The sequence below is a fragment of the Eremothecium cymbalariae genome, chromosome 2, assembly GCF_000235365.1.
Source record: "Eremothecium cymbalariae DBVPG#7215 chromosome 2, complete sequence".
Taxonomy (NCBI): Eukaryota; Fungi; Ascomycota; class Saccharomycetes; order Saccharomycetales; family Saccharomycetaceae; genus Eremothecium; species Eremothecium cymbalariae.
The window spans coordinates 359093-385094 of record NC_016450.1 but is presented as its reverse complement, the minus strand read 5'-3'; the positions used below and the strand labels follow the sequence as shown (position 1 = coordinate 385094).

Here is a 26002-nt window from a genome sequence, read left to right as displayed (position 1 = left end):
GAATATATCTGCAAAGAGCTGATTTAGGTTTTTAGTTTAAATAATAAAAGAAACGTTACGTATATAGTGAGATACTAACGACTGACGCTTTCAGTAACAGTATTATATATGACGGTTAAGATTTACATTTAACCTAGATGTGGATTAGGTTAGATTATCTATAGAGAATGGATATGTTTTTAATCACCCAAGACAATAATACTTTCAGATTTCGATGGTCTGAAGTAAGTGTGTCTCGTAAAAAAATCGAATGCAAAATATAAATCTTCTAATGAAAAATGATCAGTCCCGTTTGGAAACCATGTAAGATATTTAGTCTTCGCGATATTCCAGTCTTCAGAATCTTGGATCTTAATAAAATCAGTAGCTGATGTAGCATTCCGGAAACTTTTGTATGCTTCGAGGATCGAGTTGAATTTACCATTTGCAAGAGATGGACTAGTTTTGGATCTGAGGACAACCCACAGTATCATGACTTCGTCATAGTTTTCAAATTCTGTCTCTGATTCAAATAAAGCTGGTAAAATGGTTTCTAGGAAATCGTTATCTAAATGCGAAATTGATTTGAAAGTCAACAACTTATCTTTGTTAGATTTTACCAAATCCTTTTCCAGATCCTTGAGCCTTTGAATGGAATATTTTAAAATCTGAACTTGTTGTTGACGATACACTTCAGCATATCGAGCTCTACGAGAAAGGATCTGATACTTCAGTGAATCCGAAGCTCGACACCTAGGAGCTACATTTGTTGTTTTTAAACGTTGTTCAATTGACTCACGTAAATTTTGGATTCCCTGTAATTGGCATCTCAAAGAATTGTGATCTTCCTCATCTCCTGCCTCCAGAAAAGAATATACAGAGAGTAAATCCCACAAGAGCTGGTCATTATGCTTATTTATGAGGTATAAAATACCATCAGAATACCTGGATATATCGGTAGTATTGTTTTTTTCAATTGAGGTGTCAAATGCAAAAGTCGTGTAGTCATCCAGGATAGGTAAACTGAGGCCTGCCTTCAGCATCGATTTTAGGACAGGAAACGGAGGTTTAATCTTCAATGCCAAATAGTCACACTTATTGTCCTCGATAACAAAACCATACCCAACCAGCAGTTCTTCATTACTTTTTCCACCATAGTTGTTAAATATTTCGTCACCTACTTCAACAGGCTCTAACTTTCTAAAGCTGAACACGCCATTATCACCGGCCCATTCAATCTTTGAATGTTGGCTATGGTTCAATAAATCTAGGATTGGTAACAATATCACATTGGAAATCTCACAAGTGGAATTTAATATTCTCTCAGGGAAGGCTCTGGATGTAAAAATTAAGTGCGACCAAATAAAAGCTTGAAAAGAAAGCCAATGGGGTTCCCCATCTTTAGGATGCTTAATCAGCATATTATAAATTTCATCCTTGGAGACATCATTAGGTTCAGCTAGCATCCGAGCAGCAAAAACCAACTGTTCCTGAACAGCTTGGGGAACGTCAAAACCAAGCTCGTTGATCACATATCGCCAGTCATTGACGATCAAATCCAATTTTTCTGAAATTGAACCCCCGATATTAGTACCATCCAATAGTTCCAATTCATCTGGCTTCCAAATAAGCGGAGAGTCAACTTCTTCAGGTAAGCAATTCATATATTTCCCGAAGTACAGTGCAATATCTTTATCACCTACCATCACAGCTTCCTTCGAAAACTTCATTTTGGCAACCAAAGCTTTAAACCAGATATTCGGGTTATCGTGTCTACTGAAATGCTTTTCAGCTAATCTACTGGTAAGAATGAGCTCTGCTGGGAGCTTGAATTCAGCCTCCTCTACTCGTTCACTTGCTACAACCACAATACCTTTCTCTTCACATGTCCTAAACTCGACTCCAGTTGGCAATTGAACACCATTAGATACCCCCCATTCTAGCAATTCTCCTAACCGATCCCTAAGCATACCTTAAAGAAGCTGACCCTTGCTATTCTGATTGTCAATATATAGTTAGATGATGGATAACACTCTAAAAACTTTTTTGGGAAAAAATTTGAAGCCTTTTAAAACTAAATTCCAATCTGCATTATCTAGATCAAGAGCTAATAGCTCAAATACCAATAATAAATGTCGAATCTCAACAAAAGGAACAGACATGAATGTATTTATTTCTCTATCTCAAGGCAAATGTTTCAGTTCAGATAATCAACATCAATGGTCTTCGTTGGTTGGTTAATGCGCCAAATCAAAAATTTATCGCGTAACCGAACGATACTTTATCAACTTTTTAATTCAGCGTAATAGAAGGTTTCCCTTTTTATAGTTAGTATTAAAACGTAAAGTTTAATCAATAGAAATTAAGTAATATATATTAAAGATGGATGGAGATATCCTTACGAAAAATGAGCAAAGGAGGAATTCGTTAAAGCAAAGGAATATGCTTCTTAGTATGAGATTGAATCAGGGTAGTAGTTCTCATAATAATCCTGCTATTCAGGGACGGCGAGTACAAACCAAAAGTTATAGGAATTCATGGAAGATATTGTCGCCGATAAAGAATCAGAATATTTCACCAGGAAAAATGGCTGCAGTGGAGTTATCTGATCCAAAGAATCTGTCGCCAATTAATAAATCTGGATTTAATAATAGGACGCCAACGACACCGTTTTCTAAGCAACAAAACTTGAAACTTGCTGATTTTGAAATGGGTAAAATATTAGGTAAAGGGAAGTTTGGTAAGGTTTATTGTGTTAGACATATACCTAGTGGGTTTATTTGTGCATTGAAGGCAATGGAGAAGAAAGAGATCATTCAGTATAACATAGAGAAGCAATTCAGAAGAGAAGTTGAAATTCAGTCTTCGTTACGGCATCCTAATCTAACTCAATTATATGGTTATTTTCATGATGAAAAGAGGGTTTATCTCGTGATGGAGTATTTGGTGAATGGTGAGTTGTATAAGCATTTAAAGGGACGTAATCATTTCTCTGATGAGGTGGCTTCGTATTATGTGTATCAAATGGCAGGTGCTTTAGATTACATGCACGAGAGGAATATTTTGCATCGAGACATAAAACCTGAAAATATCATAATAGGTTTTAACAATGTTATTAAGTTGACTGACTTTGGCTGGAGTGTGATCAACAGCAAAGGTTTCAAAAGGAAAACGTTATGTGGGACTGTAGATTATCTGTCTCCAGAGCTGATTAAATCACGGGAATATGACGAAAAGGTAGATGTGTGGGCACTAGGGGTTCTGACATATGAATTACTTGTAGGATCACCCCCCTTTGAGGAGGAATCAAAAGAATTGACATATAAGAGGATTCTCAAGAGGAATTTAGTATTTCCGGACCATATCGATCCTGACGCAAGGCATTTGATCAGCAGATTGCTAGAATATGATCCTGCTAATAGAATTGCACTTAAAGATGTCAGAGGTCATTCATGGATATTGAAGAATCAACCATACTGGTGAAACATCGCCTGAATTGACATTATATCTATGTACACGCCACCCAATAATTATTAACCCTATCTACATTGGTATTAAATCTATAATCATCTATTGAATTGCAACGTTCTTCTTCACAATGGATGGTAACCCTTTGGCCCAAGCTTTTAGTTTTTTGTCTCCAATAATGTATATGGTACCTTTTTGTTTCATTCTTCCGGTTCTTCCAACTCTGTGAATTAAATCAACAGATTTTGCTGGGATATCATAGAGAACAACGTGTTTAACTCCTCTAAAATTAATTCCTCTAGCTAATAAATCGGTGGTAACGAGTACTTTCAAAGGATTCATATTCTCAGGTTTCATGTTTGTATCTTTTTGATCGAATTTATCAAGTACAATATTCGAATTCGGCAGAACCTTTTTTATATTGTTTGAGACAGGTTTTTCTTTGAATTGATTTTCAAAGGGCATAGGAGGCTGAGTGAAAGCCCTAATCTTTATTAACCTATCCTCAATAGTATCGGTGCTGCTGAATCCATGAACATCATGCCCATACTTCTCCCTAAGGGTTGTCACGACACTTTGAACTGATTGCTTTTCATTAACAAATACAACGCATCTTTTTTCATACACTTTATCGGAATTATCTTTCAAAATAGCATATAATGTTTGTGCCAAAGCCTTAATCTTAGAACCCTTATAAGGGTTTAGAGATGAATTGATAACTTTGATTTCAGACTTTTTATTAATTTTATGAAGGTTTGGAGAGACAAAAACGTTAAATGTGGGAAAAAGTTTTTTGATCGTTTTCTCGAATTCCACAGGTATAGTAGCACTGCAAAATAATAAATGGTTGACATTCTGCATTTTCTTGATTACCTCGTAGGAGTCTTCAACCCAAGACTGGTCCATTAGTGTATCTGCCTCATCCATGACTAAAAACTTTACTTGGGAAAGTATTCTATCCGGCCTATGAATCATGTTTATGCGGAACAAACTCAATATTTTCCCTGGAGTAGTCACCATCACATCAATTCTACCTTTTAGAGCATCTAAAAACATTTGATAAGGCGTATTAATATCCCAACTAAATGCTTTTAAACCTAAAACGGGTTCCAACTTTTTAATTGTATCATAAACCTGCTCAACCAGTTCATGAGTTGGAACCAAGATCACAGCTCGTATAATAGCTTTATTTTGTATTTGAAGCCAGCTCTCTGGAGTCTCACATTCCTGTCTTTTCAAGTAGTCTACCAAAGGAAAGATATAAGACATAGTCTTTCCTGAACCTGTCTCTGCTGCAACCAAATGAACCTGCAGCCTTGGATCCATCAGCTTTTTCGACAATCTTTGAATCACAGTCACTTGAATAGGAGTGGGCTTAATATTTGCTGCAGACTCCATTAGCTTTCCATTGCTTAAATCAAACTCCTCTTCGTGCAGTGAATTGTTAACTATTGTCTCACTGGCAATTATTGCCCTCAATGAAGTTCTCACATCTGGAAGCACCTTCAACTGATCAAAATCTGTAATTTTTTCTACCAATTTCTTGCTATCATATAATAGTTGCTCATCACCAGTGGTTAGACCTCCATGTTTACCATATTGGAATGGTTTACTATGCAAATTTGTCTTCCTTTTCAATTCGGTGACCCTAGATGCCACTTTGCATCGACGAAAGCACCATAATTGTACTCGCACAGCTTCTGGTAATCGCTTCTGTAATCTCAAAGAGTTCAAAATATACATTTTATTCTAAGGCTTTCAGCTCCCCCCAAACAATCCTTCCAAAATAACCAGCTACCTATTAACTGCCATCCTATGTCCTTGATGTCATCTATTTAATGCTCATCGAAGTATTTTCCACTATGATCTTCGATGCGGGCACTTCCTACGAAATAAAACTTTTCATTTTAACAAATCTACAAATGTTCGGGTCCGATTATTATCTTCAAGAGAACATATTCAGAAGGGTTAGATAGTGGCAAGTGCCTTAAGGTCACCTGTTAACGACGTATAATTGTGTGGATATGGTGAATAAAGATTTGACTTCGTTGGTGGAACAACTAAGTGTCAGTAGTGACAAAGATAAACATCCTTATGAAATTGCGTACAATTGCTTGGACATGTTATCTGCAAACTATCAAGTCCCGGAGGCTGTTATGGATAAGTGTTTTCGTCGTCTAATTCCGGAGGGGTTCTATGAATTTGCTGAATTTCTACTCGTAGAGTACAAGAAAGTGGCAGCTAACAATGCATCCTTCGGACTGTTTGAGTTGTACATTTATTACAAATTGAATCGTCAAAAGAAATTTGAAGAGGTTTGGAAGTCGATGGCCGGTAGTTTAGATGAACTTTTGGAGAAAATTTCTGTTGATTGCAACGAGCGGGCACTGTTGCATGTTCGTGCGCAATTTTGTTACAAAATTGGGCAGTATGAGGAGGCTTTTAAAATATACAAGTACTTGGCGCTTCATAATATGGATGGTGAGGATATCGAGGTAGAGTTGGGTTGTAATGAAAGGGCCGCATTAGGGTTTTTATCTCCAAATAGACATCAAGATGTGGTCACCCCTCTCAATGAGGAATCTTATGATTTATTGTTTAATGAATCTATTATTCATTCCTCGAGGGGAGATCTTGAAGGTGCAATGGTCTTACTACAGAAAGCTTTAGAGCTGGTTAAGGCTGAAGAGAATGAGGGAGATTTAAACTTGATTGAATTACAGATTGCGTTTGTGAAGCAAAAACAAGGTTTAAATAAGGAAAGCAGAAAGATATTGTTGAACTTACAGTCGAGGATTAATAGCAAGTCAGAACTAATGCCAATCATTAAAACCAACCTTCTGTCTTTCAGAGATCTTTCTAGATATAATGAAAATACAAACTTACCGTTGGTGTTACGTCAGTTAGATGTCGAAACCGTGAATTCCTGTAACACTGGTAAATATTCTCATGATCAATGGAAACAGCTACAAGCTAACGTCTTATTTTTGAAGTTGTTCGCCAATAGTAAATTTAGATCAAAGAGGACTATGCTTTCATGCACAATGTCCCAGTATTCAAAGCTCGTTGATGACGTCTGTTTGGAGCCATATAAGGTGCAAGCCAAGCTTCTTTATAATCATATGAAGAAATCCATTGCTGCGGATGTTTCTAAGTCTGGAAATGGAACTCTGTTGCTAGCGATACAATTGCAAATAAAGATTGGTAACTTTGACAATGCCATTAGATTAGCAGAGTCTTATTGTAAAAAGGCCCTTGTGGATGATCCAAAACTTTCATCGTTTACGCGTGTTATGTCGTATACTCTAGTAGAGTTATATCGCAAGACTCGCAAGGAACAACTTCTAAAAAAATTCTTATCGAATTTAGCTGGGTTATTCAGTTCTGAAACAGCCAGTGAAGATTTTGAGTTCTGGAAATTTGTTGGTTTCCAACTTCTAGCTCTTAATAATTTGCAGGATGCTGATAAGCTATTTATTGCGCTGTCAGCAATTTCTCCAAATGACAATTTGGTAAAATCTGTAGTTGGTAAGGATTCAGAGAAATCTATATATCTTAAAAATATGGATTCTCTAGTTTCTGCTGTTGACGTGAATAATCTTTTGGAGTTGGGTTGCAAGCCATTTGAACGTATTTCGCAGGGAAGGAAATCCACAGTTAGTATAGTGGCAAAGAAGAAGCGTGTACAAAAGAAAAAGCTTCCCGCCAATGCTGATCCAAACAGACCAGTAGACCTAGAGAGGTGGTTGCCATTGAGGGATAGATCTAACTATAAAGTGAAGAAGAAGCAATCAGCTAAACAAACACAAGGTGGTACAATGAACAAAAAATCTGAACAAAACCTTGATATTACCAAGCAAAAGAAAAAGGGAAAGAATAAGAAACAGGGGCGCAGATGAACTTCTCAAACTGCATAGAAAAAATACAGCCATATTATAACTTTTAATGTATCCTGAATGTATCATTTGTATATACAACTGTTAAATTTACCTTATTGTACATGATATGGGCGGTTCCATCCTATAATAAATTATATGCATCTTCCCTCTCCACTGATATGTAGATATTTTTGTATCTTTTTAGTGCTTCAACTAGGTAAACAATGTGTCTTCATCTCTCAGATATTCACCAATATCCGCTTGTCTGAATGCAGCAATTCCATTTGGCTGAAGATCTCGAGCCTCAGAAGTACTCTTTGCACTCACACCAAATCCCAGAGGCACATCATGCATCGAGAATACTATCACACCTGAATGCTCAGGTATGTCGTCCGACATCTTACCAACATGAGCCTTCAAAACATGGTTCCCATACAGAAACGGCATTTCTCCGTTTTGTTTAATCCAAATCTTATATTTCGCATGCTGTGCTAAAACCGGCAATGCGGTAACATGTAGCCTAAACTTACCTGTCTTTGTAAATTTCCCCAAACAGATGCCTAACGACATCAAATTACATCTAGCCACACTAGTCGCTAACTTAGAAATATGCTCAGGAACATAGTATACTCTGTCTTTTTGTAATCTAAAAACATGAGGTTGTTCTTTATTATCAACTAAAAATGAAATATTCCTGCCAATATATCCTGCTAGCTTTTCAAATACAACACTAGTCTCCGGTTCTGTTAGCTGCCTCATCTTAGTCAAAAATACTTATCAATATCCAAAGGACCTCTAGCTACCGATATAACTAATAGTACAAACCCTGCTATCCTTTTAATCAGTTGAACTTTGCATTCATCATCTCATCGCAGAACTTGAAAAATTTTTTACATTTCAAAAAAGAAATACGTTCTATAAAATGTTGATGCAGTATATGCATCGGAAAGTTAAGTAGAATGAGCATAACTGCTAAGGTGAAATGGCAATAAACGCCGTTGTTGGAATATGATGCTTCTACATATTCAGTAAGATTATCAAGAACATTAACTAGACAAATTAGGTAGATTTATTTGGTTCTGTCTGGGGCTTTTGTTTAACATGATGGTTTATTTCAAGATGAAAAATTTGACGAGGCGATATACGATTTTTCATGAACCAAGCTCATCTTAATCACCACAACAGAATATATAGGCTGGGTTGTTGTAGCTCAAAGGATAGGTTTGCTTTATATTGGAACATAGATATCATTGTTCCTAAGGTTCTTTTTTTGAATTACATGGCTGAAGTTACTTTACAAACTACGTACGATGAAGATCAACCAAATGAAGTTGCTTACAAGAGAGGTGCAAAGTATAAGCAAACTAAGGCACGGAAGGCAGATTATGACAACTCTAGAGACTCTAAAAAGTCTCGTAACGATGAAACTCCGACAGTGGCTTTAGCTGATGATGGTTCCAAGGAGATCAGGTTGCCAAAGAAAAAGGTTGCTGTGATGGTTGGATACTGTGGCACAGGCTATCATGGCATGCAGTATAACCCACCTAACCCAACAATTGAAGCTGCATTATTTGATGCTTTTGTGAAGGCCGGTGCGATTTCGAAAGCTAATTCCACTGATTTGAAAAAAAATGGATTTATGAGAGCTGCTAGGACGGATAAAGGTGTTCATGCAGGTGGGAATGTGATCTCTTTGAAATTAATTATCGAAGATTCAAGTATTCGGGAGAAGATCAATGACATTCTTCCTCCTAGTATCAGGGTGTGGAGTATCAACCGTGTCAACAAGGCCTTTGATTCTCGTAAATTATGCAGTTCGAGATGGTATGAATATTTGTTACCAACTTATTCTTTGATTGGTCCGAAACCTGGCAGCTACCTATACCAGGAAGTCGAGCAAAGTAAAGAAGAGCTTCCAAATGTTTTAGACGACGATGAAGAGTCTGTACAGTTCTGGAAGTCCTTTGAAAAGACAGTTAAGGCTACTTTTACAGAACAAGAACTACAAGAAATAGTCGAATATACCCCTCCAAGCAGAGAAGCGTTTGACGAGAGCAATGACTTGTATCAAAAAGTAAAGCAATACAAGAAAATAGAGAATTCCCACCGTAGAGCATACCGTGTTTCAGAAAGTAAATTGAACAAGTTTCGCTCCTCACTAGAACAATATTTGGGCCACCATAACTTCCACAATTTCACCCTAGGCAAGGACTTCAAGGATCCTAGCGCATGTCGGTTCATAAAGGAAGTGACTGTGTCGGAGCCGTTTGTCATTGGAGATATGAAGACAGAATGGGTTTCTATTAAAATCCATGGACAATCTTTTATGCTACATCAAATTCGTAAGATGATCTCTATGGCCACTTTAATAACCCGCTGCGGATGCCCGATAAGCCGTATTTCTCAAGCATATGGTCCTCAGAAGATTAATATTCCCAAGGCCCCCGCTTTAGGACTCCTGTTAGAGTTCCCCGTCTATGATGGCTACAATAAAAGGTTAGAAGAGTTTGGCTATGAACCCATCAATTTCAGTAAATATCAAAGAGATATTGATAGTTTCAAGATGGTGCACATCTATGACAAGATCTACAAAGAAGAGGTGGATGAGAATGTGTTTAACGCATTTTTCAGCTACATAGACGCTTTCAGTCAAGTTACAGGTGCTCAAGGAGATGAGACTAAAATTGATAATCCCATTAAAGTACAAAAGAGTATATTCGACTTTTTAACTGCAAGAGGGATACCAACCATTGAACAAAATGCTGAGAAGGAAAATCACGACGCGCCAAGTGTTACTACAGCCATGCCTACAGAAAACAATAATACAGAAAGCGTTGCTGAGACCAATAATGAAACCGGTTCATCTTAGATATAGCTTAAGCTTTTATAGTCCATATTACTTTATCTGTTATACTTAATGCGCATATAAAACCTAAAGAACTGGCGATTTGAGTCGCGTGTGTTGAAGTACGTTTATGGTGATTGGAAAATTTTTCAAACTAAAGCTTCTTTCTATATCTCAATATATACAGTAAACCTCTAAAGATATCCGAAGCATAACGAGGGGTGAAACCATAAATTGCTGCTGCTGAACCTGATACAAGATCTATATCACTTCCTGTGATGTTTAGAAATCAGACAAGACAGTTTTCCGCAGTTAGGATTCTTACGGCTGCAGGTAAAAAGACACCGAAGCAAGGGTTTTCTAGAAATAAGACTTTAAATAGCAAAAGTGCTGCAAAGAAGGTTTCAGGGTCATTTCACAAAAGATGGAGGGCTGTTGTATCCACCTCAGGTTTTAACAAGACTGCAACAGCTGCTGCTTTACCCGAGTTTACGCACAAGCACATTAAAAATGAGGTTGCTTCTTACACTGAAACCCAACTGAAGGGTCTGTACCGGCTAGGTGCGTTCAAGCCAGATCAAATGAATGAGCTATTTCAACGTCCTATTTCTTTAGTGAGGGATGAATCAACTAAGAAGTTATTTCAGCAAATTGACTCAGCTAAAAACAAGAAGTTTATCATAACAGGTGAACCTGGAGTTGGAAAGTCAACTCTGTTAGCTCAAGCGCTTGCACTTGGTATTGATAAGAAAGCTCTCATCATTCATTTGTCACATCCTGATCGCTTTTTAAACGGTACAAACGATTATTACTATGATGGGAAACAATATGTCCAGCCAATGTATTTGCGTGATTTACTGAAAAAGACATTCCATTTGAACAATGCCGAGACGTTGAAATCCATCCCGCTGTCAAAAGAGTATAAGTTTAAAACTAATAATGCCGATGGTGGAGTGAAATCTATCACACTATCCTCAAAGGAGAATACCCTTATGGATTTACTAAATTTTACAGCGGCGCCACGCAGCAGAGCCGCTCACTTTGGAGCAGTGATACATGAAATATCAACACAATCCTTATTTCCTGTTTTCTTTACAGTTGACAACTTCTCTCGTATCCTGACAACCCCATTTACTGCCTATAAGAATGTAGAGAACAAAAACATTCATTTGCTAGAATTTCAGCTTGGAAAGTTTATAATGGATGTCGTTTCTGGAGCTGTAAAGTTTCGCCACAGTGGTAGCTGTGTTCTTTTGGCGACTTCTGGCATTGATAGAACTAACAGGACGTTACCTATTGGACTGGGGAAGTTACCACACGACCATTACTTAACGAGGTATCATTATGAACCTATTTTTGCAGAATTGATGCAAAAGGGTGGGGTCCAAGAATTTAAGGTAGAAAAAATGTCAAAAGAAGACCTGAAAAAACTACTCGATTTCTACATCAAATCCAATATCTTGTTGAATAAGGAACTGAATGAAAAGACGTTCGATCAATTGGTTGATGAGAAGTATTTCATAAGCGGGAATGGAAATCCAAGAGAGTTACTGAAATGCATCGCATTGAACCCATATTGAAATGTAAATAAATATCAACCTTCCTCTGTACATAATGAATTTTACATACGCACGAAATAATTAAATAATTTCAGGAATCTGAGACTCCAACTATTCCGTTCTGATTTTTTTTGCACCTTGCAAAACATGTTCCTCTTCATCAGACCAGTCACCATCGTCCACATACTTGGGCTGTTCCTTTTCCCGATTGATGGGTGGTGGGGGGTTTGGGGCTGGCATGTAGACACTAGATAAACTTCGTTTTTTCTCTGATGTTCTTGCCTCCCAATTAGATCTCATTTGAGGTGCAATTTGTTCTAAATCTTCCAGTTTTACAGAATCACTAATACTTTCTAACACCTTTTGAACAACAGATATATGATTACCATTCAACTTGTCATCCCTGAAACGAAGCAATTTCCATTCGCCTGTTTCTTGATCTTTGGAACATTCGACAATTCTACCATTTAATGGCTGTTCGAGGGATTTCAGCTGTACCCACTGCTCATCGCCTATCTGAAGCTCTGCAAATTCCTTATAAGTTCTATCCAAAACTTCGAATTCCTTTTTAGAAAATGGCTGATCAAAATCGTGAAGTCTATTGTTGATGTCTGGTCCCCCTTGCCAAACATATAAATGGAATGAGGGCTTTACATCAAAGTTGTAGTAAAATCTATTCTTGTCCTTCTTTGGAAGCGATTCATCTTCCACCAACGGAATTCCAAGAATCACTTTAAAATCCACTGTGTTTTCTTGTTGAGGTTTCCACTTTAATAAATTGGAATCTTTACCACCAACATTGTAGGAAGTATTCACAGGAGTGAAAATCAGTCCATCAGAGACATGAGGCAGCTTGTCTAGCGTAGAAGCAATCTTAACCAAATCATAACTGAAGTTCATATGCTTCATAGATAGTTTAAACGGGAAATTTGAGCAATGGTCTGGATACACGGAACGAAGATCATAGTACGGCTTAAAGAACTCCTTACCTAAATGTGCCAACCTAGAACTAGTTGGAGACTGCACCAATGATCGACCATTAATAGCTAGACAATCGAACATAAGATAACGCAATTCATTGATCTTCGTCATAGGATTTGTTTGCATCACAAGCTCACCATCAATTAGTGTACCATCTTGAAAAGTTTCTAATAACTCTTTTTTATTTGCTCTAGGTAACCTTGGAAATCTAAACCCATTAATCAGATAATAATTATTCTCTCTATCAACTAGAAAACACCCTTGCTCTTTAGTAACCGGATTCACTATTATAAGCATCAGTGTACGTAGTCCATCGGTCTTTTCACACACATAATAGTCCCGCACCAATAACTTCTCCTCAATATCAACATGCTGGAAGGAAACTGGCTGAGATCCAGGAAACGTTTTTGCAGGTTTAGTTGAATTTAACAATTTACAAATTATCAACCTAAGGTCGTTCGTGACATTGCCGGATTGCCTAATCCCAGGAATCTCTAGTGTTTGTCTGGAGTCCATAGAATAAATCTGCCCCTAGTATATTATTCGAATATTGATCTTTAACACTAGTTCACAAAGCATTATCAACTGCTAACTTGTAATTCGGTTTCCGTGACGAGCGAAAACATGTTTTAGCTTCAAAAGGAAATTTTTTGATACAACATGCTACTAAATTATTCATACAAACTACTGGTAGTTAAATAGTATTAGTTCCAAGAGGTTGGAAGGAGGTTTGGTACCAATTAACTGTTCCTATTAAGATTGGATAAGTGGAACTATGTCTGATTCGCAAAGTTCATCCAATAAAAGACGTACGACAGTAAAACGAATAAATTATGATGAAAGGAAGGCAGATGCAGAATTGGCTAAAAGGATTAAGCAGTTAGAAAAGAGCAAGGTTAAGGGTAGTAATAAAACATCTGGGAAACAAAAATCTCTTGCTTTTAAATATCAGAGGTTTCTTCAGGACAAGACAATACCGTGGAATTTTATTCCATCTCTTCCTGCAACTTTCAGAAAACACAGCAGGTTTTCCAATATTTTAGATCTTGATGAAGCTTTTGTAAATATCAAAGAGCAGGTGCTCATGAATTCATCAAATGTTATTCTAAAGAAAAATGAGCATATATACATGATTTCAGAACCCCCAGGTGAGCCGTATTATGTTGGACGCATTGTGGAGTTTATTGCGAAGCCAGAATTCCGTGAGAAAATTATTTCTGCTGTGCAAATGGGTATTTCGCATGTATTTCCTGCGAAGTACTTTCAATTATGTATGAATTGGTACTATCGAGCTCGTGATATCCAAGATAACCCACATAATGCCAACCCAAGGTTGCTTTATGCCTCTTTACACAATGATATTTGCCCGATTCAGTCTTACCGCGGGAAGTGTACCGTATTGCATAAATCAAAAATTTCTAGCTCAAATTTTGAAGAGTATACAATGAAGCCGAGTGTTTTCATATTTGAACAATTATTCGATCGATATCTTCTGAGTTATTACGATGTCTGGAGTACAGCAGAATTGTTGAAACTGAATCCTAAATCGAGCTACCTAATAGGGTTATCTGAAAGGTTTCCATACGTCTTTACAGAGGTAAAGTACCCGTTGGTAAACTTTATTAGAAAGTATATTCTTGCAGAAGACTTCACATCTGAAAAAAGTTCCGAACTGTGGGATCAGAAATGTGGCCATTGTAAGGAATGGTGTGAGCCTGCGCAAACAATTAGATGCGACACATGTAAAATACCTTTGCATTTATACTGTTTGGACCCCCCATTAGATAGAAAGCCAGGTAAAGGTGTGTCCTGGATCTGTTATACTTGTGTTCTCAGACAAAACAATGAATCCATTCAAGACGATGATTGTGGCAGTGAGCTTATCAAACAACAAGCTTTGGATCTGGAAAAAGCAGCCTACCCACAAATTGGCAACGGTATGAATCGCCCTAATTGCTGGTACCAATATTTTGGCTCTAAGCTGATATGTCATTTAGAGGACTGCCTTTCTGTCGACATGGTAATTCCGTATCCATTAAAGTGTTCAAGGATTGGAAGTAAGAACCAGTGGTCTGAATGTAGTGAATCTGAATGGGTACCAAGACCCTATTATGGTGCTGATGGTGAAAGAGGTGAAGATTCTACTTCCCAATTGCTATGGGCATTGGATACTGAAAAAATATCTGCAGATGAAGTGGACAACTACGTACAGCATTGTAGCAATGAACTGCCCAAATCGCTAGGTATTACTCCTCAAGCCACTAATTTCCTAGATATGGCTATGAAGGCATTGGTTGACAATCAGTACAATTGTGATGCTGGGTTTAACGAATGTAAAGCCAAAATGACAAGGGATTCTCTGAAAGAACCTACATTTACTAAAGAGGAGGTTAAGCGATTTGAACAGGCGGTTGCAGAACATGGTAGTGAACTTCATCCCGTTTGCAAAAAAGTTAAAACACAGCCGATGTCGATGATTGTTAGGTTCTACTACATTTGGAAGAAAACAGAGAGTGGTAGGAGGATATGGGGTAACTTTAAAGGCAGGAAAAAGAATGAAAAGGGGATACAGCACATCAGAAACGAGAACAATGACAGCAGAAAATCAAGGACAAGAAAACGAGGTATTACTGACAAAACTGAAAACCCTGACAGGCAGTGGAGGCACGTTGATGACTCTTGTTTTGACTCTGAAAAAATCAACAAGGTAAAAGCATCCTTTCAGTGCATGTTCTGTGATGTCGATTATTCACCATTGTGGTATAGAGTGACAGGAGGTTCTGATGATGAAAATATTCAATCTAGAATGAAAATTGGCGTTAATGAAAAGACAATTAATTCCGATAAATTACCATCGAAATTGGTACCGAGCAATGAAGAAAAATTAGAAGCTTTATGCATCAGATGTGCACGCCTATGGAGAAGATACGCCATAAGATGGCAGCAACCTATGGAGGTACTAAAAAAATTGAACGGGACAAGTACAAATAACCTACAAAGCAGTTTACTTCAACTGCTAGATGACCCTAATGACTCTATAATGAAATCTTCTTCTCAGCAGACACATTCGAAACAGGTGGAATGGGAATTAGTTCAAGATACGGAGCTTATTATAAAGCAACGCTTTAGTATGATCTCGAATCCAATGAAACTATTGAAGATGAAACGGAACTGCATGAGCATGCACGGTCAACTTAATAAGTCAGTCAAGAAATTATTAACTACCACTGGGTTCTCTAATGGACAAATGCAGGCTGAATTAGAAAATTATATCGACAATTGTGCTGCAGAGATTAGGAAGAAAGAACAAAGGATCCAAAAGAATTGCACAACGTTGCCAAAAGTTGAAAACGAAGACAAACAGGATAAATTAATACAGGCTATAAATGTGGACCATAAAGATACCATAATCTGTAAACGCTGTGAGGATGACCAGGTTGATGAATTACATAAGGCTAAGAAGCCCAGAACCAACATCCAAAAATCACACAGTGGTTCATCTATTATTTTACAAGTGCCGGGTATTGCAGATAATAACGAAACCGAGCAAATTACTGTTGACAGTCAGTTTGAATATATCAGGATTCCAGAATCTATACATCATAAACTTTTTGGTGAAATGTTGCAGTCAAACAGCATCAATGGGTCTTTAAAAGCGATGAATGATGCTAAATTTAACACTAACAACCAACGTCCGTATTTTGCCCGCACACAACCAATGAATGACAGCAATATACCTATAGTTCGGCACACCCAGTGGTATGATGGAATCCTGAAGGAATATAATAAACTCAATCCTCACTATTGTAGTTGGATTAACACTAATTCGAATGATATCAATAGCGACACAAGCAAAACTTCTGGTAGGTCTAAAATGTTAATTTATTCACCAAAAGCTGGCAGAAAATCAAAGCCACCGCCATCAAGTGTCGAAAGTTCAAGTGTAGCAGATATAATTGAATCGCGTGATATATGTTGTGTATGCATGGATAAATTTGATGGATTAAACGATGTAGAATTGACATGTTATAACTGTGGTTTGAACATCCATCCATGTTGCTACGGAGTACGGTTTGCACCTGGTTTTCCTTCGAGTGATTACCCGTGGTTATGTGATCCTTGTTCAAATGATCGCAACCCGCTGGTTTCAACGAATTATCAATGCTCACTTTGTCATGCAAGAGAAATCGATCATGACTCCTCTAAGCGCAAGGTAAGGAAAGCAGTACCAGATGCATTGAAGTTGGACGTGTCTGGCTCTTGGTGCCATGTTATTTGTGCTATGTTTAATGAAAATGTAAAATTTGGCCTAGTTAACAACTACCAGCCTCTCTACAATGTGGGAGCAACGCTGCTCGAAAATAATGGGAAAAAGTGCGCCATTTGCAATATGTTAGGTGGAGGTTTGGTGCAGTGTGAAAAATGTAGTTTTGAATTCCATGTTACATGTGCTCAAGACTCACCTAACTTTACTCTCTGTTTTAGAAGGTTTCATGTCGAAAGTAACCCAGTTATATTGCCATCAGTCGAAGATAATGGTGAAAGATATACTATAAAACCATCTATCATATGCTCTCACCATTCTTATGAAGAAAAGTTCTCTATTGATACTCTACCATTATCTTACAAGTTAAAAACAGGTCAAACCTTGGTGAAATACTTTTTGGATAATTATAAATCTTCATCAGCAGTTAATGGATATACAACTATAGGGCTGAGAATAAATGAATTTAACTTATGGACTACTTACGGTAAAGAAAAATCAAACATATTCTCTTTAGTGAATAACACCCTGGAGGTTGAAAAACCTTCGTATAATAAATGCATCCATTGCTCTACAAAGACTTCAATACACTGGTTTGGTAATATATGCCATGGTTGTTTTATTTCTTCAAATAGAAGTTTAGATATCTGCGATATTGATGATGACATTTTTCCTATAGTGCAGAATTCTGTCTCCCCAAGTCTATGTGAAAATCTACTGGAAGGCATTGACACCAGTAAACTTTCTATGGAATTTCACGTCCAGCAGTCTACTAAAATAAGGAGGAAAGGTGGAAGATATGGCAAGAGGAACCTACCTCGTCCGACATTAGACACTACTAACGTTGTAGTTCAAACGATGGGAACAAATCTGCCGCTTGAAAGTAATCAACGACTCAATGGGCACAACAATGATATGTCGAATCGGAGAATATTGGAACATGTGTAAGATATTGATTCTAAGTATAGTAAAAGCTTATATATGTATATAATTATACACCACCTGATAATAACTTTTCGAGACTTTCAACTTCTGCTAAGGTGGTCGCCTGAGAAAGTAGCTGTTTGACCTTCTCTTTGGTAGACGCATCCAACTTATTGAACACATGATCCATTAGTTGAATCTCTTTTTCATCTGATCGAAGCACCTTGGAAACAAGTCCAGCTGGTTGCCTGCCACTGGGTGTTACCGATGTAACACATTTACGCTCGGATAATGTAATTCTTTCCCCATCGAGTACCTTTAGTCCAGGACACAACGAAATAACAAGTTCTCTGTATCCTGCTAAATGGCAAACGATATTCCCACGTAAGTTCAAGTTCTCCAAACTCTTAGGACTGCTTTTTAATCCATAAAGTTGTTCTGGACTGTCTATCCTGTTCATCGCAAGAACCAAATTTTTCAAGTTCTTGGGCAGCCTTGAACCATTCAATTTATTTATTTGGTTTCTTGATAAAAGAAGCGTGTGGATGGACAGGTGATCACCTAATGGCGGGAATTCATTCAGATTATTATGTGTGAAGTCCAATACATTTGTTGAATCTGGAAGAATTTTTAGAGTTTCAGGCATAACTTCATGATCATTGACAATACTCTTATCTCTTAAAATAACAACTCTATCTATGTCATATTTCTTATGGAAATGATCCACGTAATAAACTGGAGCTTCTAGGATACCGGCATGAGTCAGTTTCATTAATTTATTTGTCTTCTCTTCTTGCTGTATTGCGAGTTACTAACTTTAACTGATTACATTTTTACTTTAAAAGATTGTTGAAGATATCCTCTAAAAGAAAAATCCATTAAAATGTCGGAAAATGTTGTAAGCACAGCAGCATGGATATAAAGGGCATTATCTGGGTTAATATGCCCTTTTACCTTGAAAGTTGTCTTCACAGCTGAACTTAGTGGTAAAAATGATTGAGAAATGTGATGTAAATTACAGACTATATCTGGTAACCGATTCAGATATGTTGCCAGATGGGAAGTCATTTGAGCATCAGGTTGAGTCAGCTTTGAAGGGTGGTGTAACTTTAGTTCAGTTAAGAGAAAAGGAGTGTGAGTCTAAGGAATTTTTGGAGAAAGCTTACAGATTAAAGGATCTCTGTTCCAGGTATAATGTTCCATTGATTATTAATGACAGAGTAGATATTGCACTAGCAGTAGACGCAGATGGTGTCCATGTGGGGCAGTCAGATATACCAGTTCCTGTTGTGAGGAAGTTGCTAGGACCTAAAAAGATTATTGGTCTCAGTGTTGGGTACTCCCATGAAGTTGAGCAGTTGGCAGAATGGGGCCCAGGGTGTGTAGATTACATTGGTATAGGTATGATATTCTCTACTGCGACCAAAAAGAATCCAAAAAAACACCCTATGGGCACTGATGGTGCTATAACTATTTTGGATGCGCTAGAGAAATGTGATGCATCATGGTGTAGATCTGTTCTCATTGGCGGCATACACTTGAATAACGTTGCAAGAGTTTTACTTCAAAGCGCTAGCACGAGTGGCAGAAGAGCTACTGACGGTATCGCTGTTGTGAGTGAAATTATGGCAAGTACAGATGCGTTATCTGCAACGGTAAGCTTGAGAAAGGTTTTGGATTCTGGGCGCTATCCTTATATTAGTGCTAGTGCTACTGGTAGCATCGCAAGTTCACATGAGATCAATGTTCAAGAAGTCACTGACTATCTTCATTTGGTATCGGGAAGGTCACCATTAGTAGTGCATATCACTAATCGTGTTCATGAAAATTTAGCTGCAAACATATCTCTGGCATTAGGAGGCTCTCCAATCATTACTTCAAATGCTGCGGAATGTTACGACCTCGCACGGATTAAGTATGGTTCTTTATTCATTAATACAGGGACTATTCTGCCGTTAGATTCGTGCCTAAATGCAGCAAAAGCTTATAATGATGCTAAACTGCCCATTGTATTTGATCCTGCTGGTTATTCAGCAACCAAAGTTAGGTTTGATTTGAATAATCAGATATTGAAGGGTGCCCAATTCACCTGTATTAAGGGCAATGCTGGAGAAATTTCGTCTTTGGATTGTTTAAGTGTCGCCACCACACGCGGTGTTGATGCTAGTGATGTAGGGAAAGATATAAGTGCATTGATTTGTTCTGCACGGAATGTAGCCTATCGTTATAGAACAGTTGTTGTACTGACTGGCGAGCATGATATTATTGTAGATGGATCATTAGGTTATAACTTTAATTTGACGCAGGGTAATTATCTTAAGCCGCAGGATTTGCCCACATATGTGATTCATGCAGGGTCTTTTCCGATAATTTCAAGTGTTACTGCTACTGGTTGTTCATTGGGAACAGTTATAGCGTCTATTCTAGGTGCTATTTCTGACTTACACTCAGTATATCATGCTGTTATTGCCGCTGCTGTCATCTATAAAGCAGCTGGGAGAATAGCATCTCAACGCGCAAAGGGCAATGGTAGTTATCAGACAGAGCTTCTTGACGCCCTGTACATGCTGGCTCGGTGTGAGAGGGAAGAGTTGATATCCCAATTGTTAGGATGTGATATTCTGATTAGAAGAGTTTGATTGATCTTTTTATAGTGATTATAATGTTGTGTAAAATTATTTACAATGTGATTTACAATTATATAAGGATTGTTAATGATTTTTTTCACCGAGGGATCAGTTTTTATAAGATAATTTACTCCTTTGACTTGGTAACGTATTTGGATCCTTGTCAATTAGCTCATACTTCTCAATGACCTTTTTTCTAATCTCACCTTCCTGAGTTGGAGTCAGCAATTCGACAGCCTCATCAGGTGGAACAAATTTGAAATTGCCCAAAGCAAAATCACGATCTGACATTTTGCTTAAAACATACAACTGTGAACGTACATATCTTACCATAGCTTCCAAGTGGATTATATCCACGTTTTTCCTACCACCAAATAAATTTCTCCATAAAGCAGCGGCCAAGGTAGCATCATCCGTGAAGAACCCTTCATCATAGGATAAAACGGCACCACGCAATTGGGAATGGAAATCCTTCAAGTATTGGTCCCTAATTCTTCCAGAATTTACATTCATTTCTTCAACTAACCTCAGTTCAATGTCGGAAAATGTTCTATCCACCAATTTTTGCTGATAATTTTTCCCATATTTGAAGGGCATCCCTCTCATCCGTACAAAAAGCAGCCATTCATGCAATATCGCAATCTGGAACCATTGAGAAAAGGTACGTGGTAACTTCAAATCTTCATAGAAGAATCGCGCTGTTTTAGACAAAGGCTCATTCTCAAACTGCAACCCCTGCTCCTTACATAAAGCATAGTAGTAAGAACCTGAAACTGGACCTGCCCTAATTTTATCCATATCCAACCTAAATACACGCAACACTAATTCAGCAAACGCTTCTTTCCACTTGGGCAGCTGATATTCCTTGGATTCATACTTGGAATCTGACAGCAGCGGTCTTTTCTTCACACGATTCACAGGCGCGTTATTAGAAAAATCTAACGGCTCAGCAGCCATGCTAGATCTCTTAATCAAACGCTCCGGTGATTCCAGCTCCTTAGTATTCTTTATTGGATCAGAAGCATACCACCGTCTTGAAAAATGTGGCATTATTACACGGGAATTATCCGCACGCAGGCGGTTATAATGCAATATCCTTCTCAACATCACCGACTGAAAAGAATAAATATCACTCCAACAACCACTAGTGGAATGGATGAAGAAATATCGCCCGTTATATCTTAAATTATACAATTCTAATTACATCCTGTATTCATCAGATGAATTATTAAAGCCAAATTTGAAATTTTTGATTTAACCAGCGCCAAGAAGGACGTCGAAGATGACAATGCGTAATGAATGAATGAATGAATACCTCCGTTCAATCGTTCATTTGTAAAAAGAATTACTATAATTTATTTCCTGCTGGTTTTGCGATAATTATATAATGTTCTAATAGTTTGCTACAACTAGCACAGCTCTCTATCTATGTATAACTTTTGGTGTGTTACAGTTCAGGTTTTTAGTAGTCCCTGAAAATATTGAACGTATTGTATCTTCTACAGGGTACGTTCATACCCCGTTCCAATCGTTACATTCTTTAATTTTGGTGTTTTTGATTGTGCGTCAACTTTGTTCTTTTGACAGGGTATCACCAGTTTATGCCATTTTTTTATTTTTTTATTGTGAATTTCATCATGCAACGGTTGTTGCTGCATCCTGATATTTTAAAGTGTTTTTTAGAATAGACGTAAGTTTATGATCAACTGAATCCTTGACTTGTCCCTTAAACTTACCACTAGCACCTTTCATTAGTGACGTTCCCCAGAGTTTTTTAGCCAATTCGTTTTCCCACGCCACTAGACGTCTTTGTGGTGCGGTCAGAGGAATGTTAATCAGATCTGTAAGGATCTCTTCTTGCTTCTTTAATTTTTTATCACGGTTTATCATATTTCTCTTACGTTCAGAACGTAGCTGCACACGTGAACCTGGTTTTTTGGAACCTTCGATGGACTGCTTCTTGGCCAAAAGCTCATCACGCTGTAACTCTAGATTCCGTATCTTATTGAGGATTTTACGTGTCTTAAAAGAATCGTCAAGTTTCATGATTTCCTCTGCTAGTTGCTCCAGTTGATCACCTTCTTTAAATTCTTGGTCATCCTCTTCGCTAATCGTTTGCACAGTTGCCTTTAATTCATCTTCAGATAATTCATATTGGTGGAATTGCTCCTTTAGTTCTTTCACCGCTTCCAACTTGTCAATATTCTCCAGATCACGTTCCAAACTGGCCAAAATTTCGCATTCGGCACTCTTGACTTGTCTCAACAGATCATGCTCACGTCTGCCCCAATTTTCCCACCAATCAACTAAAATTTTGTAATCTTCGATACTGTTTATATAATACCATTGATCATCTGACAATAATAAACCTTCTGGGGTTTCATCTATAATCTTCTTTTGTAGAGGGGTTAGCGTTCTATTATGATTTATTATACCATGACGGTCAATAAGTTCAACCTCTTCGTTACATGTGGTCTCAAATAGTTTGTAACTTCCATCTTCCGCGCGGTATATATTGAAAACAGACTTTGTCGCCTCACTAGGTCCACAGGTAAGCCTTAAACGCTTCCATTCTTCGACTTCTTCTTCACTAACTCCCAAAATATAAGTTGAATCCCATAAATTGGGGCCTTGAATCCAGATTCTGCCAGAAGTTAACGACACAAATGCATCATCCCCAGCTTTTGAAGGTCTATTCATTCCGTACAACTCCAACCAATAAAACTTATTACCGTATCTATCCATTCCCAATGGCTTTAATCTTTGCAAGTCGTTTTCACATAATACACGATCTAAATAATACTTATCATCCTGCAAATGCGCAATCTTCGATTCTTGCTGTTCAAGTTTCTTTTCCAAATCTAAGAATTCTTGGGATACGGCATTAGCCTCAAGTTTTTTCCTGGACTCTTGCAGTTCAGACAAAATTTGGTATTCTGATTTCAAATCTCTTCCAATCTTGTATCTTTCACTGCGGATTTGACCACAAAGCTCCATGGAATCCTCGACTGCTGCTTTGATTTCCTGTGAAAAATTAGACACCAAATCAACTAATATCCACATAGAAGTAACCTTTTCCTCTATTGTTAGATTTCTCGCAAAATTTCTCCACAATATTTTGTTTAGTTGGCAAGGATGTGACTCTTTGGGTACCACAGCTCTGATAAATTTGTGGATAAAATCAGTGTACATTGGCAAGTGCATGCAATCCTGATAAATACCCAATAACTCAATAATCCAAAATCCATTTTGAAACTGTCTTTTCGTTAGCCGCTCAGACCAATTTATTTTACGAAATGTCAAACACTTGTCCAATAAGGTATCAATTTCAGGATTCGTAATTCCGTTTGAATCTTCCTGCTGATCATTTTCTTGTAAATATTTGCTACTTTCACTATTACTGTCATGAATATCTTCTTCTTCTTCGGACTTGGGGTTATCGTCTACGCCTTCTCCATTGGTCGCATTCTGTTTACTCGATAGTTTATTTGATGAATCCTTCGTAGAATTTTCCTTGTTGTTGTTGTTATTGTTGTCGTCATCGTCATCGTCATCATCATCATCATCATACCAGTTTTCCATAACCAAGGTTTTCCAGTCACCTTCTTCATCAATGAAGAGCCGAAGTAAAGCTACAAAGCATTCTATGAGCAAGGCTGAGCCGTTCCCATTTATGGCATCTAGATATTCGTCGTCTACTGGAACGTCGTCCTCAATGGTATAACATAAATATTGGTTATTTTTCGATTCAATAAAAGCTGCCGCATCTTCTTCAAACTGAGATTTGCTTAAAGAGTATTTGAACTGTGGATCAGAATCGCTAGTATCCTTTCCATTAAATGTGAAGTTGTCTATATCATTATCCCTTTGTTTAATGGTCACTACTTTACCTGAAAAAAGTTTTACGTCAGTGCATCTCAATGTTGTTATAAAATTCTCCCAGGTAAAATTTGACATGCATATCTTTTCATTAAACGTATTTAGAAACGTATAACACTGGATTAACTTGTCAAATTCTTTAAAAAGAGCGATATTAGAGTTCAGCGGTATATGTTCCAAATCTTTCGAATATGTCAGTAGCGCAGACAATGGCTGGTGTGGGCCAACATATGGCAACTTCATGTCTTCCATAATAGAAGTTATAGGCGTAGCTTCAGTTTGTGGGAGTGGGATACCAGCCTGATATTGCAGATTTTCGTCTTCCTGCAAATCCTGTCGTTTCTTGTCTGTATCATCGGTGGAAACTCCCGCACCATTAGTAGAATATGGCAACAAAGCTGCCTGATTATCCCTTTTGATTCTCTTTTTGTGCTCCTTCAGCCCATCGCCAAGTTCATGTTCTATATCAGGAAACCCACAATAAGCTTCAATACTGCCGACGTTTCCTTCTTCATGCGACCTCTTAGACGAGGCGGCATTCAATCCTGACTCTACAGGATCTTCTTTGTACTTCAACATATCGGCAGGCCACTCCATCGTCAGCCCGTACATAGGCAAATAATCTTCCTTCACACACCAAGGAGCACCCATCTTCGACGACGCACGACGAAGGGTAATCTTACAGAAACATTTAATCAGATGCTTGGTAAAGCTCGACCGGTCTCTGTAAATTTGTGACTGGTCCGCAATAATATAATTGCCCGTCCCACTAGAATGCTCCTCAGTCAACATATACTTGGAATACGCAGGCGACAGCTGCTTCTTCGTCTCCGGATCCATGACCGCATTGAAATGCGCCTTCTCCTTTATCACATACGGCTTCTGATACTGCAAAACATGCCCACTATAGTTCGACGACGACGAATTAGGCGCACTGGGCTGTTCCCCATCTTTAAACAAATCGTCCGGCGTAGGAGTCATCTCTTGACGATTCTTACGCAGATAAACTATCTCTCCAGGAAAAAAATCCGTCTTGAACTTCGCATAAACCTGCTCCACTAACAAATCCAACCGCCTCACTTCGTTGAAATGAAGAAACCGTGCAACAGGCTCCCGCAACTTTAAAGGAAACTTCTCTTCAACATTCTTAAACTGACTCTCTTCACTATTCAAAGCATCAAAAAATGTCAAACACGAAGTCCCCGTTATCTCACACGTAAAATAATGTCTCATATAGAAATCAAGCCGATCCAAATACCCCTGATATGTACAAAACCATTCTCCTGTTTCTTTAATATGCCAAACTTTGCACGCCAAATTTCTTGGCAGCGCCTTAGGTGTTGGAAGCACAATCGGCTTTCTTTTGTACAGTACCATTTCTCAAGAACCAAACCAAATCACTTTTCTGCTATCAAACCTACACTAATACTCTATATCTTCTTGTTCAATGCTCCTGTAGGCTGAAACAAAAGAACAAAAATCAATATAAATATGTAAAACTAATTTAAAAAAAACACTCCAACTTATCTTCTCCTTTCGATCTTCGTGTGAAGCTGTTCTAAAGTCTGCCGCTGAGAGAATTTCTTTTTTGCGTTCTA

General features: G+C 37.9%; 13 protein-coding genes across 13 annotated transcripts; 6 read left to right on the top strand and 7 right to left on the bottom strand.

Moving 5' to 3' along the window:
* Positions 1-179: 179 nt before the first annotated feature.
* RKM1 (protein-lysine N-methyltransferase) lies at positions 180-1949 on the bottom strand (the record flags this gene model as incomplete). Its single annotated transcript, XM_003644713.1, has 1 exon — positions 180-1949. One exon carries the CDS (start codon positions 1947-1949, stop codon positions 180-182), a length of 1770 nt encoding a protein of 589 aa, XP_003644761.1.
* Positions 1950-2361: 412 nt separating this feature from the next.
* IPL1 (aurora kinase) lies at positions 2362-3462 on the top strand (the record flags this gene model as incomplete). The annotated part of the gene is made up of 1 exon (XM_003644712.1): positions 2362-3462. One exon carries the CDS (start codon positions 2362-2364, stop codon positions 3460-3462), a length of 1101 nt encoding a protein of 366 aa, XP_003644760.1.
* An 87-nt stretch (positions 3463-3549) lies between these two features.
* MRH4 (ATP-dependent RNA helicase) lies at positions 3550-5190 on the bottom strand (the record flags this gene model as incomplete). The annotated part of the gene is made up of 1 exon (XM_003644711.1): positions 3550-5190. One exon carries the CDS (start codon positions 5188-5190, stop codon positions 3550-3552), a length of 1641 nt encoding a protein of 546 aa, XP_003644759.1.
* A 281-nt stretch (positions 5191-5471) lies between these two features.
* Positions 5472-7346, top strand: SRP72 (signal recognition particle subunit SRP72; the record flags this gene model as incomplete). Its single annotated transcript, XM_003644710.1, has 1 exon — positions 5472-7346. One exon carries the CDS (start codon positions 5472-5474, stop codon positions 7344-7346), a length of 1875 nt encoding a protein of 624 aa, XP_003644758.1.
* Positions 7347-7538: 192 nt separating this feature from the next.
* NIP7 (ribosome biosynthesis protein NIP7) lies at positions 7539-8084 on the bottom strand (the record flags this gene model as incomplete). The annotated part of the gene is made up of 1 exon (XM_003644709.1): positions 7539-8084. One exon carries the CDS (start codon positions 8082-8084, stop codon positions 7539-7541), a length of 546 nt encoding a protein of 181 aa, XP_003644757.1.
* A 394-nt stretch (positions 8085-8478) lies between these two features.
* Positions 8479-10194, top strand: PUS1 (pseudouridine synthase PUS1; the record flags this gene model as incomplete). Its single annotated transcript, XM_003644708.1, has 1 exon — positions 8479-10194. One exon carries the CDS (start codon positions 8479-8481, stop codon positions 10192-10194), a length of 1716 nt encoding a protein of 571 aa, XP_003644756.1.
* A 254-nt stretch (positions 10195-10448) lies between these two features.
* RSM23 (mitochondrial 37S ribosomal protein mS29) lies at positions 10449-11750 on the top strand (the record flags this gene model as incomplete). The annotated part of the gene is made up of 1 exon (XM_003644707.1): positions 10449-11750. One exon carries the CDS (start codon positions 10449-10451, stop codon positions 11748-11750), a length of 1302 nt encoding a protein of 433 aa, XP_003644755.1.
* A 90-nt stretch (positions 11751-11840) lies between these two features.
* On the bottom strand, positions 11841-13226 carry CEG1 (mRNA guanylyltransferase; the record flags this gene model as incomplete). The annotated part of the gene is made up of 1 exon (XM_003644706.1): positions 11841-13226. The coding sequence occupies one exon, from the start codon at positions 13224-13226 to the stop codon at positions 11841-11843; it is 1386 nt and encodes a 461-aa protein (XP_003644754.1).
* A 259-nt stretch (positions 13227-13485) lies between these two features.
* On the top strand, positions 13486-17922 carry SNT2 (DNA-binding E3 ubiquitin-protein ligase SNT2; the record flags this gene model as incomplete). Its single annotated transcript, XM_003644705.1, has 1 exon — positions 13486-17922. The coding sequence occupies one exon, from the start codon at positions 13486-13488 to the stop codon at positions 17920-17922; it is 4437 nt and encodes a 1478-aa protein (XP_003644753.1).
* Positions 17923-17965: 43 nt separating this feature from the next.
* Positions 17966-18670, bottom strand: LEA1 (U2 snRNP complex subunit LEA1; the record flags this gene model as incomplete). Its single annotated transcript, XM_003644704.1, has 1 exon — positions 17966-18670. One exon carries the CDS (start codon positions 18668-18670, stop codon positions 17966-17968), a length of 705 nt encoding a protein of 234 aa, XP_003644752.1.
* A 220-nt stretch (positions 18671-18890) lies between these two features.
* Positions 18891-20537, top strand: THI6 (bifunctional hydroxyethylthiazole kinase/thiamine-phosphate diphosphorylase; the record flags this gene model as incomplete). Its single annotated transcript, XM_003644703.1, has 1 exon — positions 18891-20537. The coding sequence occupies one exon, from the start codon at positions 18891-18893 to the stop codon at positions 20535-20537; it is 1647 nt and encodes a 548-aa protein (XP_003644751.1).
* Positions 20538-20633: 96 nt separating this feature from the next.
* On the bottom strand, positions 20634-21632 carry CBP3 (Cbp3p; the record flags this gene model as incomplete). The annotated part of the gene is made up of 1 exon (XM_003644702.1): positions 20634-21632. One exon carries the CDS (start codon positions 21630-21632, stop codon positions 20634-20636), a length of 999 nt encoding a protein of 332 aa, XP_003644750.1.
* Positions 21633-22160: 528 nt separating this feature from the next.
* On the bottom strand, positions 22161-25781 carry Ecym_2183 (uncharacterized protein; the record flags this gene model as incomplete). Its single annotated transcript, XM_003644701.1, has 1 exon — positions 22161-25781. One exon carries the CDS (start codon positions 25779-25781, stop codon positions 22161-22163), a length of 3621 nt encoding a protein of 1206 aa, XP_003644749.1.
* Between the last annotated feature and the right edge of the window lie 221 nt (positions 25782-26002).